Source organism: Wasmannia auropunctata, unplaced genomic scaffold (genome assembly GCF_000956235.1).
Source record: "Wasmannia auropunctata unplaced genomic scaffold, wasmannia.A_1.0 LD335828.1, whole genome shotgun sequence".
Lineage (NCBI taxonomy): Eukaryota > Metazoa > Arthropoda > Insecta > Hymenoptera > Formicidae > Wasmannia > Wasmannia auropunctata.
The window spans coordinates 1929689-1946818 of record NW_012027062.1 but is presented as its reverse complement, the minus strand read 5'-3'; the positions used below and the strand labels follow the sequence as shown (position 1 = coordinate 1946818).

Below are 17130 nucleotides of genomic sequence, written 5' to 3'. Positions count from 1 at the left end.
ATAAATTGCGTGTCACGAAAAATCCTTCGGAGTTCTTCGGTAAACTTGGGTGTGCGACAGCGGCGATCAATTATTACATCTGCGTATCCGACTCGCGCGCGTTAATCATTAATAATTTACATAGCGTTTCCTTCCAACTTCTTTACTTTTAAAACGAACGATCGCATCCGTGCCGATCTCGGCCGAATCGTGAATTTCTAGTGGATCTCGAGCTTCCGTGTTTTCCCTCCCTTACTGCGGGAGCTGCATTCACTCTCTAATAATTTTTGGCTGACACGGCTGCCGTGAATAACAAACGCGGCTAATGAGAAGGCGAGATTAGAACCGTACTATCTCTATCGATCGCCGTATTGTCGTCGAGTGAATTTCGAATTCAGCTCAGAGGTGCCAAACGGTTTCGTATTCACACCACGGCGTTTCGCGAGTGTGGGAGGCAGAAGGACAGCCCGAGATGGAGAATGTTGAAAAAGGATGGGACAGAGACGCGGCGAGGGGACGGGTAGTTAGATGGAAGCGTCGGAGCCTCTGACAAACACGATGTTTGCGACGCAAATATTTCCGCCGTGCGGACTCTTTGAGTCGGCTGCTGTTAATGCAGAACGATCGATGCGCAAAATTCGAATTCAAAATTGAGGTATACGTTGGCGCGGCTTTTATTCAATTTGCATTGAAATTCAATCGTATACGAAATATCTTGAGATTTCTATATCTGTATACCATAGACGTATAATGTGTCTCAATATTACAAGAATCTAAAATGTCTAGGAAGAAATGCATTAAAATATTCAATTTTTTTTCACGTAAATTATGCAAGCGATATATTTGACTTAAATTCTGGTGGTAATTGTTTTTACTTTAATATGTGTTTTCTCATGTTTAAAGTAGAGCTTTGCTTGTGTATAAACTTCTTATATTATTTATTCAGTATTGATTATTAACGCGGCACTATTAACCCTTTCAGGACGGGCATCGTAAAACCACATGGTTTCGCGATGTGCCCGTGGTTTGTATTTCATGGTTTATAAATTCATAAGCACTGTTAATCCTTTTTAAAATTAAAACTTCTTTAAAATCATGCTTTAGATATCTATACGTATTAATACATAAATTTAAAAGTAACTGTTATTGCCTTGGGAGACAAAAAGAAGGTATAAATAATATCTAAATAATATCTAAATCAGTATGACGTTTTAAAGAATTTGTAGTTTTGTACGCGTATTGATTTATATACATACATTGACATACATTGTTATATGTTCGTAAAAAGTACAAATTTTCTTTAGGTGACATTTCGAATTCAAGCAATTTTGCACTCGTGCAGCTGCAAACACGCGCATTTCACGGCTTTGAGACTGTAACTGCCACAGCTAGGTAAAAGCAATTCTTGTCAATCCAACCTTTTCGTGATGTTTGATGCAGTAGGTCGAGCGTTTCGTTTGACGGCTCAAAGGGAAAATTGTTGTCGTAGGAGGCTATTGCACATGTGCGACGCAAATGGTCTGTAAAATAATATCGTGGCGGTTCCCGTATCGAGTACGGTCCCCTCATCTACGCTCTCTCGTCTTAGGTGCTGGTGGAATAAAACGCGGCCGGAGCTACCACGTAAACGCGCGAGAATGCCGAAACGGTCGAAAGGGGGTTGACGAGTGTTTCCCCAGTGAGCGAGAGCCGACGATGTCTGCTCAGGCATCGCCGTCCCTACTTTCCATTCTTCCCTTGTTGTTCCATTCCCCGGAAGATCAGCGGCGGGCTTATTGCCTCATGAATATGTATAGGAGAGATCGGTCTCAGGGCTGTACCGCAGTGACGCCCAGTCGTTAGACGTATCAACGGCGAATACGAGAGCTCGGGATAGGTGCGCGAGGGGCTCGAGGGGATAGGAATGACCGCGAACGAGGCACCGAGAAATTAACGAGTCACCGGTCGGCTGAAATTATACACGGGGATATAAACAGAGGAGGGATCTGGGAACAGGTGGAAGACCCGCGTGCATCAGAATGTAGATCGTGGAAACTGGCTGCAGGGGCGTTGAGTAAAACTAACTACGGGTTTGCACGCGGGTCTCTTTATTTCCCCTTTTTGTTTTTTATCCGTAGAGTAATCAGCCGAAGAGGTATTTTGATGGTGGCAGAAAAACATGGGTACGCAGTCATTGAAGTATTTAGCGTTAATCACGGGATATTTGAATTATCATAGATCCGCGCTTAATTCTTGCTGCGATATGGCATTTATTTTTATTATAATGTTTGAATTATCGCGTGTGAGAGAAGCATCATACTTATACTTTGCATCTTGAATCATAATGGTTACATGATATTTATTATAAGCGTATAGTTTTGTAGATATTTGCAGCATTATGTTGCAAATTAAAACGTAAAATCTCTTTGTGTAAAAATATATTATTCTCTGTACAGTTTATTACAACACGTGATGCAATCTTGTTAACATTAAATATAGACATCCATGTAATTCAATGCAGTCGATGAAGTAGACTAAAAGATAATGACATAACAAATTAAAGATGATATTGAATTGTAGAGCAAAAATTAGAGTCACGTCGAAACATTATTCTGAATTTCTTTACTTGCCTTTAGAGTTCTTTTTATTAGAATGTCGAGAAAGAAACGCTTCTTCTCTCGTAAAATACGTTCAATACAGGATGTACTCAACAACGTCGGCGGCAATCATTGTCTGAACGATATTTTACAGGAAACTATCGAAATGAAGTACCAATGCTATTTATCGATACTTCAGTAAACGAAGAAAGTTTGATATGATTGCAGTAGTTATTCATTGTCGCATTACAACAAGATTTATATCAATTCGTCTTCTTTTCAACAAAAATGCTCAACAGCATAATTTAAACGAAAATTTCTTTTCTCTATTACCGAAGAAATATTTATTAAATATGATTGTTTAGCATTGTTGCTAAAATAGTTACTTTTGTATAAGATACCTCTTATCTATTATTTCTGTATGTTATCTTTTAGATAACACACACACAACTATTCTTTAAATGTACATTTGTATAAACAAGATTGATGAACGAAGATGTGGAATTGACGTCATAAGAACGCGAAACCAGTTACTTCAGGTTTATAGATTAGTTCGATAGCCTGAAAGAACGTCGATACCGTCCGTTATCGTTTATTGCTTCGGAAACGAAGTTGAATGCCGCCTCTATGTTCTCAGCTATTCTTCGATAGTTCCTTTAAACTTCCGAATAGGCTTCCAAATAACTTCCAGGCAACCTCCTAGAGATGAGCTCTTTGTAAAGCTGTCATAGGAATCTCCGTCTTCGTCAAGTGGAATCAGGGATACTCTCGGAAATCAAGAATCGATCGTTCTTGCGGACATCTTTTTCGCATGGTCTGCATCTGTTGTGTACTCTACTAATGCTTCCTGTAAAATAATATATTCGTTATTTGGAAAAAAATTTTGAATAATTTTTCGGCTTAGCTGAAATAGATCTCACTGTTGGTAAGTCAATTTTTAGTGATATATTATTCCCTAAAGAGAATTTATTTCTTTTTAATGAAACGATAAGACAATAAAAATTGAATAATTTTGTCACGATTATAATAAAGTTGTGAAGAAATATTTATTTTTTAATTGTAACATGAGATACAGCTTGGAATAAGTTTCCACAACGTTCGCTTATATTATGCACATTTTGCGGCTACTACATAGAAAAAAGAAACACGCGATGTTGCGGCAATACAAAGTGATGCGTGTAATCACGGCGTCATTGAGAAATGGTCGACTAGCGGGAACATCTGGCGCTTTGAAGCGGAAAACGGGCAAATCTTTCCTCATTTTTCTCATCCCTGCTCGGGACGATGCGCTTTCTAGTTAGCGTTTTCTTGCCACGAACATCATAGATTTTTGAGTTTATTTTCGCACCGGATAAATATGAATCCTTGAGAAATGGGGGAATAATTAAGCAAGTGGACAAAAGAAACTCGTGACTTGCGCGATGTAACTTTTCAGCGAAACTTGGTTGAATTTTGTCTCCATTTGTGTCCTACATATTACGCAAACAGTTTTCCGAGCAGGACCGGTAATGGAGAACTTCGCGATGGACTCGCTCCTAAAGTTTCCGAGTTTTTGTTGGCAAAGTCACCGCACTTCGTTTGCGTCTTATCGCGCTAGTAGCAACTACTTCAACTCACGAGAGTTGAAATGGGTCAACGAGTCTGGATTTTCGAAATTTTCTTTCACGTTCCTTTTCGACCTTATTTGTCACGTTAAGATTTTTAAAAGCCCTCCAATCGAACCGTCATAGATTTAGAAGCCGGATTTATTGAAAGCGCCGAATGCCTGGCGCGAATGCGTGGGCGGCTGATTTCGCATTTCCCGCACGCGGAGCTACTTAGATGACCCGTTCGGAATTTTCAAAATGGTCTGGCAGCCGGGGTTGTTTGCATCTCGTTTGCACCTGGCGAGGAAGAAAGTTTCGGAAATTCTCGGCGGGCACCCGCTTCAGAGATCCGAAGTTTTTTCGATAACTCGAAAATTATGGGTGCCCAATGGTCGTTTCTCCACATCTGGCCGGCGGAAACGACGTGTAAAGCCAAACTTCTGTAAAATCGAAGATTCTGGACAGAAGTCGACCGGTTATATGTTTTCACAGAAGCTATTGGAAATGGCGAGGATACACGTAACGTACATAAGGAGCAAATAAATAAAATAAGAAAACTCTTCTCGAAGTTGTAAGATTGTAGTGATTAAATTCTTCTCTATTTCCCGAGAAAGTAATTGTATATCAATTGATTAGGAGGAAGGATTACACGAGGACTCGTTTAAAAATATGTTTGCATCTGTGTCACTGCAATTTATTTTGAAAAGCTTTCTATTCTAGCGCGATAACCAACTCTCAATTCGTTGTAGTTTATTTTCTTTCGCGTTTAATACGTGCCATTCATGGTTACATATACTGTAGGAAAAGGAAGCTTATAGGGCTTGTAGCAATACGGATTGGTATATGTAATCACGACCCGTTGAAAAATAGCCAAGCGGCAGAAGCATATGGCGCTCCGGAATCGAAGAACACAGCTTTCCTCCACCTTTCTTTTTGATTTCCTCGTCAGCTGGCGCGGAGTATAATAATATTTTTGGTTCGAAGGTCGTTATTTCTTAAGTCGTGTGCCCGAACATTTCTGATATCTCAAGAAATACGCTCGCTTTTTACCGACTTCAAAGCACTCCGCGGAGTAAGTAAAATATTTAAGAAAATCAGAACGCGCGCGCATACATACGTTACATTCTGTACAAACTGTATCGGAAATTTCACACATACTCGCTTTCTTGCTTAAAACGAACTTAAAAGATAAGCACCGTTTAGTCTTGCGAGAAATCTATTTGGCTTAAAATTATCTGTATGTGTTGGGATTCTAAATAATTCTGTATTTATGTAACATGTTATATAATGTTGTACTGAACAGAATATTTAGCACGAAAAAAACTTTATAATGAAAAAATTATTAAAAGGAAAGCATTCCTCTTATATAGCTTCTTACTTACACATATGTATGCGTAATATATGTGATATACTGTTTATTTCGTAAAAACCGATATTATTCTTTATACTATATATCTCTCGTAATTTCGCTTGAGTTCAACGAGATCACGTACCCGCCACGTCGTTACATAATTTGTCGCCTATGAAAAAAACATGAATCCATGGTAGTAAGTGCGGAACGATGCGCGTAATCACGGCAACATTGAGAAATGGTCGAGTAGTAGTAGCATCTGGCGGGCCGGACCGGGCCAGGAAGCGAGAGAGAAGCCTCCTTTGGTTTTCTTGTTGATTTCCTCGTCGTCCTGCGTGAACAAGAATAATGCTCTCGGCCCGGCACCGGACCCGGTTCCAGATGCCGGCTCACGAAGATCGATACACGCCGTTGTTATTGCGTCCGGAAACGAGTATCGTTTATCTGCGAAGGAAGGGAGAGAGCGAGAAAGAAAAGGAAGCGGTCCTGTTGCGAATCTCGAGATACGAAATAACCAATGGATCCGAGATAGTAGCAAAATTATCAATAGAAAAAATAAATTCATCTTACAATAAAGCTACAAAATTCTATATTTGTCAATTATTCATCTAATTGTAAGTATTTTTTGTTCGTAACAAGTGGAAATTGCGTGTGATATTTGGTGCCGAGACATGCCACCTGCTGAATTTTACCAATGGCTTATTAAACATGTTAGAAGCGATCGCGAAACTTTTCATCCTTCCTGCTTCTTTCTAATATTCCAGATTTATAGAGAAATTAAATCAATCAATCAAATCAGTTTAATCATCGATATGTGCAGTCCTTTGCACGTTAATTAATTGATATAGTATATACGCCCAGGATATATCTATATTAAAGTTAATTTTGTTTTCGAAGTATCTTACATTATTTCATTCATTTTAAAAATATAAATATATATAGATGAATATTTTTCGCTAAGGTCTCGAAGCCCAAACTTCTCTGACGGTCATAAATTGAGATATTTGTATTGTATATTTTGACAATAAGATCCTTCTCTTACGAAACGGGTCTCTAGAAGTCATCTCTTCTCTTTCTCTCTCTCCCTCCTCTCTCTCTCTCTCTCTCTCTCTCTCTCTTTCTCTCTCTCTCTCTCTTTCTCTCTCTCTCTCTCTCCTGGAATCTCTGGGATTTCGAAGTATCCTGATATTCTACCCAATGTCTCCGCGGAAGAGATTGGTTCAGAGACGGTACGCAGAAGCCAATGTGATTGTACGTGGATACGAAGGGGATTGCGGCAGGTCACGTCGCGCTTCACTTAAAACAAGTAAAGGCCGTGGCAAAACCGTAGGACGGGACCAGTGGGTAAACGGATAAACCTAAGCCAAAGGATCTCTGTCCTTCTCCATGATGCGTCTGGCCTATACGTGCTCAACGTTCAGGACATGTCTACGACGAAAAATGATCCCCGTGTTTCACAGAATATTCTCTATTAGAGTTGTGATACATGTACAAAAACTTTGAACATAGCGACTTACTGGCTGTAAATTTATGAGAAAATTAATGGCATTCCCGACTGCTGTTTATCTTAAGAAATATCTTTCCTTGTTTTGAACAACAAAGTGTATTAATTTATTAATCACTGATCTTGTGATTAACAATGCAAAAATATTCGAGAAAAATACAATATTATTTAAAAGATTATAAAATATCTATTTTTTTTACATATTACAGAGTTTATTCTGTTCCTTAATTTAGAAATTTAGAGATCATTTTGTTATATTATTACGATGTGATACTTTCAATGAGTGAATATGTGTGCGTGCGCGCATGTGTACGTCTGTGTATGTAGATATATTCACTAATATTTGCTAATATTCGTTTATAGAGAACTATTATGTATACATATGTGCATATCAATTCGTCTATGTAATCAATTTTAAGAGATTAAGCCTCACTCTTAGTAAAAGAATGATTGCTCATTTGATGATGAGCTCATTTCCACTCCGATATAATATAGTATCCACTTCTACATATATTTCGTATTTGTCATTCGCAGTCTGAATGAATCTGTTGATCTTGGCGCTGAACTGGTTTTGATCTGTTGTTTTTTTTCTGTTATAATGAGTCTATCTCGGAATATTGCGATTATCACAGTGAATTTTATAACACATCAGTTCTGTTGACGGTTGCCAATAAAAGATATGCAATAAAAAATACGCAAGTAAGTATAAATATTAGCACACACATTGTTAATTTAAATGTCATTTTCACAAATTCACGAATTGAATTTAATGTTGCTGTTATTATGAATGGCCATGAATATGCTGTTTACCAGCCTGATATTATTTTCGGCTTATAGTTACTAGTGACATGTGACGATTGCACCGCCACTAACTGGATCGAACAATTAGCCTGCGTAAAATATTTCTTTAAATATAGACGTTGACACAGAAGGATCAGCTGGAGGTCGCGAAAGAAAGAAAAAGAGAAAAAGGTCAATATCGCGTGAAACAAACATAGAGACTGTTAGGCCGTCGATGATATCGGTCGGAAATTAACGTTGCAAGTAATATATTTAACATACATAATGTAAACACGATAAGAAACAAAGGAAGGTTAGAAGACGAGGTCTAGCGACCGCGCGGATAATAAAACACATAGGGACTTGGCTGACGGTCTTCGACGCGTGTACACGTGCGTTCTTCGTGACACTAGAATTAATAAATCGAACTTAGTAATTGACCCGAATCGAAGATTTAATGAATTAACTGCTTGATCCAACCGCTCCTTATAATCCAGTCACGTACAAGTACACATCATACATATCACATTCAATAATTTGCTCCGCGTCATTCGCTAAAATGTCAACCGCAAACTACATCGTATTTACAGACAGGCAATTATGATTCGTTGGCACGGTAAAATCGCAGTCGTTACCGGCGCTGGATCCGGCATCGGCGAAGCAATTACACGTGCTCTTTTGCAAAACGGAGTGAATGTGGCTGCTTTGGATGTCCGGAAAGAAAGATTAGCAAAACTCGATGCGGAATGTAAGCAGGAAGGTTCCCGAACCTTGGGCACGTTACATACTATATGCTGCGATATAAATCGCGAGGAGGAGATCGATGCAGCATTCTCGCATGTCGAGACGTTAGGTGGTGTGGACATTATGGTCAACAATGCTGGCATTGTCGACTATACACGAGTAATAGGTATGATAATTGATATCACGTATTTATATGAAATATGTTATGTAGCGCGCACTAATTGCGTAAATAAAGTCATTAGTTGTGGTCAATGAGATATTTAATGCAGAATCGAACACAGAACTGAGTTACACTGAACACTTAACACTAACAATTAAACAGAGAAACACAAGGAAATATAAGCTCGCAAAACGTCAAGCGGGTTTCAAAGCCCGATCCAAATTCAGTCAACTTTGTTGATTTCTTGTCTTAAAAAATTCTCTCTATTTTCATCGATTGTTCGATATCGAAGCGCATGCTGGACGCAAGACTGAAAACTAGAACAATATTGCGAATAAGAGATTTTTTAAGGATTATTTAAATATCTATTATTTGTACGCTCTCTTATCGATAATAAATCTTTCCCTCTACGTATAATTATTACGTATAAACAGAAGTATATATGTTTTGTATTTTATCTCAATGTTATGCAATTGAAGATATATTAATTTGAAATTATGAATTTACACATTTACGACACTGTTTCATAAAATAACGAATGTTGTTATCTATTTAAAAGATGCATTAATATGCGCTTATAAAAAGCTTATTTGTGTCATTGTGTTTATCTTAGAGTACTTGAAGAATTTGAGGACTGATTAAATATCTCATTTAAAAATCTAGTTCCGATTGTGAATGCTCTTAAGATTGTTAAAAAACACAACGAGTTCTTAGAAGATGTATTTCTCGTTGAAAAAAAGAAGATTTTTATTTTTGCTGTGTATGTGCCATCTCGCTATGGCGAGCGATGGGACAGTATTACAATATTACATATGTACAATAAAAAGACTTCGGTCTTCTTTATAATGATTTTTCAACAAAAAAATACTATAAATTACATTTGCAGAGAGCGACAGGAAGATATTTGAAAGATTGTTAGATACTATAATGTTCTCGCAGTTGCCGTGTGTACGAACAAAGCAGTGCGTTCTATGCGCGAACGAAACATCGAAGGACATATTTTTAATATTATCAGGTATTGTTGATTCGTACGTTAACAATGGTTGAATAAATTGCAAAAAACCTTTAAAATAAATAAATTTTTGGAAAATCAACATTTTCTGGGTTTTCCATAAAATGTAAGACAAAAAATACAAAAATCTTTTTAAAAAGCTTATAGTAATATTAATTCATTGTGATAATGTTTAATTGATACTTTTGTGCAGCATCATGGGCCATACTTTACCGCCAGAATCTTTAGGTTCCATGAATTTATATCCCACTAGTAAACATGCATCTCTTGCTCTAACTCGCACAGTACAACGAGAAATAGCGGAAATTAAGGCTCCTATTCGAGTTACCGTAAGATACAATTACATTTTAAGTTTCTATTTTTTTTTATTTTATTTTTTAATGTGATGTAATTTATAACTTTTAATTAATAAGAAACGCATTAATCATTATAATATTGCAAACCGATATATTGACGATATTAACTGTTCTGCGATAAGAGAATAAAAACTGCAGATATACGTTTCTAATAATAGACATTTTGTGATAATAAAATATTCATATGTGTGATCAAACGTAAACTGTGACCGTTATTTATCGGCACATATCAGATGTTATCACAATATTAGAAAGTTTATAATATTATTTGTACCAAATATAAATATATATCTATTACCAAGCATACTCCTTGTTAATACGGATAATTACTACGGATTTTTATTTATCCGGTCTTTTTAGGGCATTAGTCCGGGTATTGTAAAAACGAACATAGTTGAACATTTTGATACAATGAAAAATATTTTCGAGAAAGTACCAGCTCTTCAACCGTCAGCCATAGCGGATGCGGTCATGTATGCTCTTGGAACGCCACCAGAAGTTCAGGTTCAAATGCTCGTTGATATATTTTCTGTCTAATAAATATAGGAAAATCATTTAACTCGTTACTTAATTGCAGATTACGCAGCTTACCATCCAGCCTACCGGAGAGTATTCATAAAGAATATTTTCAGTAAGATGCCCGTCTACTTTTAATACATCAACAACTTCACAAGAAACAACTTTGCGTGTAATAAAGTAAAAAACTTGGAGCTTGTAAAGATACTAAGCTTTCATGTTGTTTTGCATTTTTTATATGAATATAAAATCTTTTACATATAAATTATTCTTTTTTGATCGTAATACTGTTTACATTTCACTTAGTAGTTTTGCTAATATTATATTTTTAATGTACGCTTTTCGTAGCTAAATAAAAATAAAAATAAATGAGCTAATAAAATTTGAGATAAAAAATTTTTATATGTATATCTATCTTTGCGTTTTATAATGATATATGAAAAATTATACTGTACAAATATTTTTCAATTACTTCATCATGCAAAAATGTATACTTGAAATTTATTATCAATATATTGTCAGAATACAAATATCGACTATCAGATATCGCTATCATTTATCTCCTGCGATGTCTTATACTTGTACATATCGCTTTAAAAAGATATAGTCGAAATTCAGATTTTTAACAAATTTCGCAAAGTAACATTGTTGATAATATGTAATCGTTGTATTCAAAGAACGATGGGTAAAATAACTAAATTTTGACTTAACCGAAATTTTTTTGGTGTTTTTTTTATAGCTTTTGATGCTAAATCATTTGCAAACGTTATTTTTAAACTTATATGATGAGTAAATGTTGGAAATCACAATCAAAGTAGCACAGCTTCGTTGAAATTTGAACAAAAATTGAAGAATATATAGAATATATAAGAAATGTAACACTTTCTTATCTTATTCCTTCTTGTTCTATTACCTCATATCCTATCCCTCTACTTTTTATTTAACCTAGCATCATTCATTCTGACACCATCTAATCTTTTTCAACCTAATCTAACATCACCGAACCTATCCTAAATATTCCGTTCTTAGCATGATCCAATATCAACGATATAAATGCAGTGGTTACCAGATTCTCTCTCTCTCTCTGTGTGTGTGTGTGTGTGTGTGTGTGTGTGTGTGTGTGTGTGTGTGTTTAAAAAGCTTGTCATTATTATTAATTTACAGTTTAATCATCAGCATTATCATTGTCGTTCTTATAAAGTCCTTTTATATTTAAATAATTATCTCGAATTTTGGCCTAAGCAATGGAACCTTTTAAATATTCAGCTGATCCAGTATAAGAAAAATATTATATAATGATAGCAACATGTGAACAACAACTAATTTAATTCAATTTCCTATTCTATAGTTACACGAACGACCAATGGTAACTGAAAAATCAGGCAGGATCCTGTCCGATCCTAATTGATAAAGAACCTTTATCAATAAAAACATAAAAAATATTTTGCAGATTTTCTGTGATGTAACTTAATTTGAGGTTAAATAAGAATAGAGGGTTGGAGTAGAAGGTGGTAGAAAGAGATAAAGAAGATAAGAAAGTGCTAAGTAGTCTTGAGATTTTGTATATATTTCGACAGACTATGCTACTTTGAATATGATTATTGACATTTTCCCATCATATCAATTTGAAAATAATATTTGCAAATGATTCAGCACATCAAAAATTGTAATAAAACATGCATAGAAAAGGTTCCATCGCTTAGGCCAAAATTCGGTTATTTTAGCTATGTCTCTCCTTTCAGCGAAGTTGATTTACATCTACACTCAGTAGATATGTATTAGCGTTACCGAATACTCACTTATAGAGAACTATTATACAAATGTATATATCTACTCTTCTATATAGTCACGAGATCTACGAGACCTCCCTCCCGCCCACGCCTAGCAAAAGACTCATTCAGCTCATCATAAAATCGTTCCATTATACATATAGCCTACACACTGCGTATCGTATAATACATGCGTTGCATAACACTGAATTGATATGCAACGTGACACGCAGATATGCAACAAGTCTGTACCGCTTTTAGTTCGATACAAGTTTGAAATTTGTCCTTCGCAGTATGTAAATAAATCTGTGGACTCTGATTTGTTACATCAGACATTTTTTCTATGATCACGAGTTTATCCTGAAACATCGCGATTTTCATAGTGCATTTTACATCAGTTCTGTTAGCGGTTGTGAATAGAAGATACGCAGTAGAAGATACGCAAGTAAGTAAATATATTAGCATTTGTTAATCAAAGTGCCATTTTCACAAATTTACGACTGAATTTAATAATATCGCTGCGATTGTGAATACTCATGATTACGCTTTTTAAGAGCCCGAGATTATTTTCGGTTCAGTAGTTATTAGTGGCATGTCAACCGCTACATCGTACTTGCAGACAAGCAATTATGATTCGTTGGCGTGGTAAAACCGCAGTCGTTACCGGCGCTGGATCCGGCATCGGCGAAGCAATTACACGTGCTCTTCTGCAAAACGAAGTGAACGTGGTTGCTCTGGATATCCGGAAAGAAAGATTAGCAAAACTCGATACGGAATGTAAGCAGGAACGTTCCCGAAGCTTGGGCACGTTACATACTATATGCTGCGATATAAATCGCGAGGAGGAGATCGATGCAGCATTCTCGCATGTCGAGACGTTAGGTGGTGTGGATATTATGGTCAATAATGCTGGCATTGTCGAAATTTCACGAATAATAGGTATGATGAGTGAAATCATGTATTTAGACAGAATGACAGAATAAGGGATTTTTAAAGGACTATTTAAATAACTATTATTTGTATGCTCTCTTATATCGATACTGAGTCCTGTTCTCTATGACTAATTACAAAAATATAACATGTGTTGTACATTTTATTTCATTGTTACGCAATTAGAGATATTAATTTGTATTCTAAACTTATACATTTACCAAATTCAGAAAATAACAAATGTTGTAATCCATTTAAACAATGCACTGTGTCATTGCGTTTAAGTTCTTGAGAACTTGCAGAATTTATAAGAACCGATTAAATGTTTCATTTAGAAATTTAGTTTCGATTGAAAAGTGTTATTAACATCGTTGAAGAACGAAATGGTCTTTTACGCGGAGGTGTTATGTTTTTTGCTGTAAAGACGAGATTCGTACTTTTATCTCGTACACATCTCGCAATGGCAAGATAGGACAGTATTACAATAAAAGACTTCGGTCTTCTCCGTGTTAATTTTTTTAAAAAAATTTCATTAATTACATTTGTAGAGAGTGACAGGAAGGCATTTGAAAGAATGTTAGATACTAATGTTCTCGCAGTTGCCGTGTGTACGAACAAAGCAGTGCGTTTGATGCGCAAACGAAACGTCGAAGGGCATATTTTTAATATTATCAGGTATTGTTGATTCACACATTCACAATAATTGAGTAATGTGTCAATTCTAACTGGAATCGTAAGACTCGTAACTTGTTCTCGTAAAACTTGTAAGAACTTATAACTATGCTTATAACTTTACGCAATATTTTTACAGCTTTTTGCTATTTGTAAGATTTACGTGAAATTGTAGATATTTACAAATAATCATATATATCTTATGGTATAGAATTACAATTACAGTCATAAGTTATTACAAGTTTTACGAGAACAAGTTAGGATACTTATGATTCTGCTTAGAATTGATCCATAAATCGCCACAAATCTTTAAAATAAATAAGTTTCTAAAAAACTAACATTTGCTGGGTTTTCCGTAAATTGTAAAATAAGGAAAAATCTTTTTAACAAGTTTATGATAATGTAAATTTATTGCGCAATACATATTTTTAATAGTAATATTTTTTATGTATAGCGTTGCTGGTCATTACGTAGTGCCGGCTAGTGTGGGATTAAATTTGTACACTGCTAGTAAATATGCAATTCGTGCTCTAACTCAAACCGTACGACTCGAAATAGCGGAAATTAAGGCTCCTATTCGAGTTACCGTAAGATATAGTTTGAGCTTCCATTTTTTGTTATCTTATTTTTCAATATTTTGTGATAACTTTTAATTATTAAGAAATTAATCATTATAATGATTGCAATATCAATAGAGAACAAACTGCGTGTACGTTTCTAATAATAGACATTTTATGAAATAGGGTATTCATATATGTGATCAGATGTAAACAGTAACTGTTGCTTATCTATATCGAAGTTAGATTTTGTTATAATATTATAACATTTATAATGTTATTTTTATATACAAAATATTAATATACTCGCTTCTTTTTATCAATGTAGATAGTTACTATGAATTCTTACTTGTTTGGTTTTCTTTAGGGTATTAGCCCTGGTGCTGTAGAAACAAACATTGTTGAACATTCGGATACAATGAAAGCTTTTATGGAGCAACTACCAAAACTTCAACCGTCAGACATAGCGGATGCGGTTATCTATGCTCTTGGAACGCGACCGGAAGTGCAGGTTCAAACGCTTATTAACGTAATTTTTTCCTAATAAATATAAGTAAATCTTACGTGTTGTATAATTGCAGATTACCCAACTTACCATTCAGCCTAGCGGGGAGTCTTATTGAAGAATCTTTAGTAACGTGCCCGTTTTTTAATGCATCAATAAAAAGAAAAACAATTTTACGCTAATAATAAAGTAAGAAATCTTGGAACTTGTAAAGGTACTAACTTATCATTTATGGTGCTTTGTACTTTTTATATAAATATAATTTTTTGCATCTCAATTGCTGTCTATCATATACTGTCTACGTTTTATTTAATAATTTTGCTTATAAAATATTTTTAATGTATGCCCTTTTGTATTTAAATAGAAATAAAAATAAATAATCCAATAAAATCTGAGATAAAGAATTTGTATATACATATATATATATATATATATATATATATATATCATTCATTCTGACACAACTTCTAATATTACTCATCCTAATCTAGCATTACGAAACCTATCCCAACAATTATACTCTTACCATGATCCAAGATCAACAATCTGGAAATGACGGTTACCAGTATGTGTATGTTTTTAAAAAGCTCGTTATAAATTATTATTTTACAGTTTAATCATCAGCATCATTATTGTCATTCTTATAATATTCTTTTATATTGAAATAATAAACTAGGATCACTTCTAAGTATAAGCAAAATATCATATATAATGATAGCAACATGCGAACAACAACCATTTCAATTAAATTTCCTATTCTTAATTGCACGAATGATCAATGATAGCTGAAAAATCAGAAGATTTTATCATTAAGAACATTATGAAAAATATTCCACAGATTTTTCGTGACTAATTAATTCGAGATTAAATAAGAACAGAGAAGTGGAGTAGAAGGTGATAGAAAGAAACAAAAAAGATAGGAATTGCTACGTATTTTTAAATTTTTGTTCAAATTTTGATGAAACTATGCTACTTTGAAAGTGATTTTCAATATTTACCCATCACATCAGTTTGAAAATAATATTTGCAGCAAATAATTCAGCACATCAAAAGCTATAAGAAAACATGCAACATAGAAAAAGTTCCATCGCTTAGGCCAAAATTTTTTTAGTTTACCTATCATCGTTTCAACCAAGAGACTGTTACACCCAGCAAATACATATTAGTGAATACTCGAGAGAACTATTATACATTACTCGTGTATATAGATTATATAGTCGCAAGGTCTACGAGATCCCCTCCTAGTAAAAGAATCATTCAGCTCAATTTAAAATTGCTTCATTATGTAACCTACACTCTTGCAAATCGTACTATAAACGTTACATATATAATACTGAATTGATGCGCAACGTTGATACGCGAACAAGTCTATACTGCATTTACGTTCAATAAGAATTCGCAGTCTGTGTATGAATATGTTGACTTTGATGTTTAACCTGTTACATCAGACATTTTTTTTATTATAACGAATTCAGCCTAGAATATCGCGAGTTTTACAGTGCATTTCATAACACATCAGTTCTGTTGGCGGCAGCGAAGATACGCAATAGAAGATACGCAAGTAAGTAAATATGTTAGCATTGTTAATCGAAATGCCATTTCCACAAATTTCACGACTGAACTTAATGCCGCTGCGATTGTGAATGCTCATGATTACGCTTTTTACGAGCTTGATATTATTTTCGGCTCGGTAGTTATTAGTGGCATGTCAACCGCTACGTCGTACTTGCAGACAGGCAATTATGATTCGTTGGCGTGGTAAAACCGCAGTCGTTACCGGCGCTGGATCCGGCATCGGCGAGGCAATTACACGTGCTCTTCTGCGAAACGGAGTGAACGTGGCTGCTCTGGATGTTCGAAAAGAAAGATTAGCAAAACTTGATGTGGAATGTAAGCAGGAAGGTTCCCGAACCTTGGGCACGTTGCATACTATATGCTGCGATATAAATCGCGAGGACGAGATCGATGCAGCATTCTCGCAAGTCGAGACGTTAGGTGGTGTGGATATTATGGTCAATAATGCTGGCATTGGCGACTTTTCACAAGTAATAGGTAATAATGATTGATATCATGTATTTATAAAGAATATTGCAAAGAGATTTTTTAAAGGATTATTTAAATAATTATTATTTA

The 17130-nt window shown here is 35.2% G+C and overlaps 2 protein-coding genes and 1 pseudogene across 3 annotated transcripts in view; all 3 read left to right on the top strand.

Annotated features, from left to right (window-relative positions):
- The window catches only part of LOC105455941, a 43255-nt pseudogene extending 32307 nt beyond the window's left edge, over positions 1–10948 (top strand).
- A 1609-nt stretch (positions 10949–12557) lies between these two features.
- LOC105455937 (dehydrogenase/reductase SDR family member 11-like) overlaps positions 12558–17130 on the top strand; it is an 8107-nt gene continuing 3534 nt past the window's right edge. The window contains exons 1-6 of one of the 2 annotated variants that reach the window (XM_011699647.1): positions 12560–12778; positions 12953–13272; positions 13812–13938; positions 14390–14522; positions 14860–15003; positions 15074–15287. In XM_011699647.1, the coding sequence (XP_011697949.1) occupies positions 12963–13272; positions 13812–13938; positions 14390–14522; positions 14860–15003; positions 15074–15115 (756 nt within the window). In that variant the 5' untranslated portion in view covers positions 12560–12778; positions 12953–12962 and the 3' untranslated portion in view covers positions 15116–15287. Of the gene's footprint in view, positions 12779–12952; positions 13273–13811; positions 13939–14389; positions 14523–14859; positions 15004–15073; positions 15288–17130 lie in introns of those variants that run through there. The other variant, XM_011699648.1, reaches the window with a different exon arrangement.
- Positions 16444–17130, top strand: part of LOC105455939 (dehydrogenase/reductase SDR family member 11-like) — an 8403-nt gene continuing 7716 nt past the window's right edge. The window contains exons 1-2 of the mRNA XM_011699650.1: positions 16444–16558; positions 16730–17049. Coding sequence (XP_011697952.1) covers positions 16740–17049 — 310 coding nt within the window. The 5' untranslated portion in view covers positions 16444–16558; positions 16730–16739. The remainder of the gene's footprint in view (positions 16559–16729; positions 17050–17130) is intronic.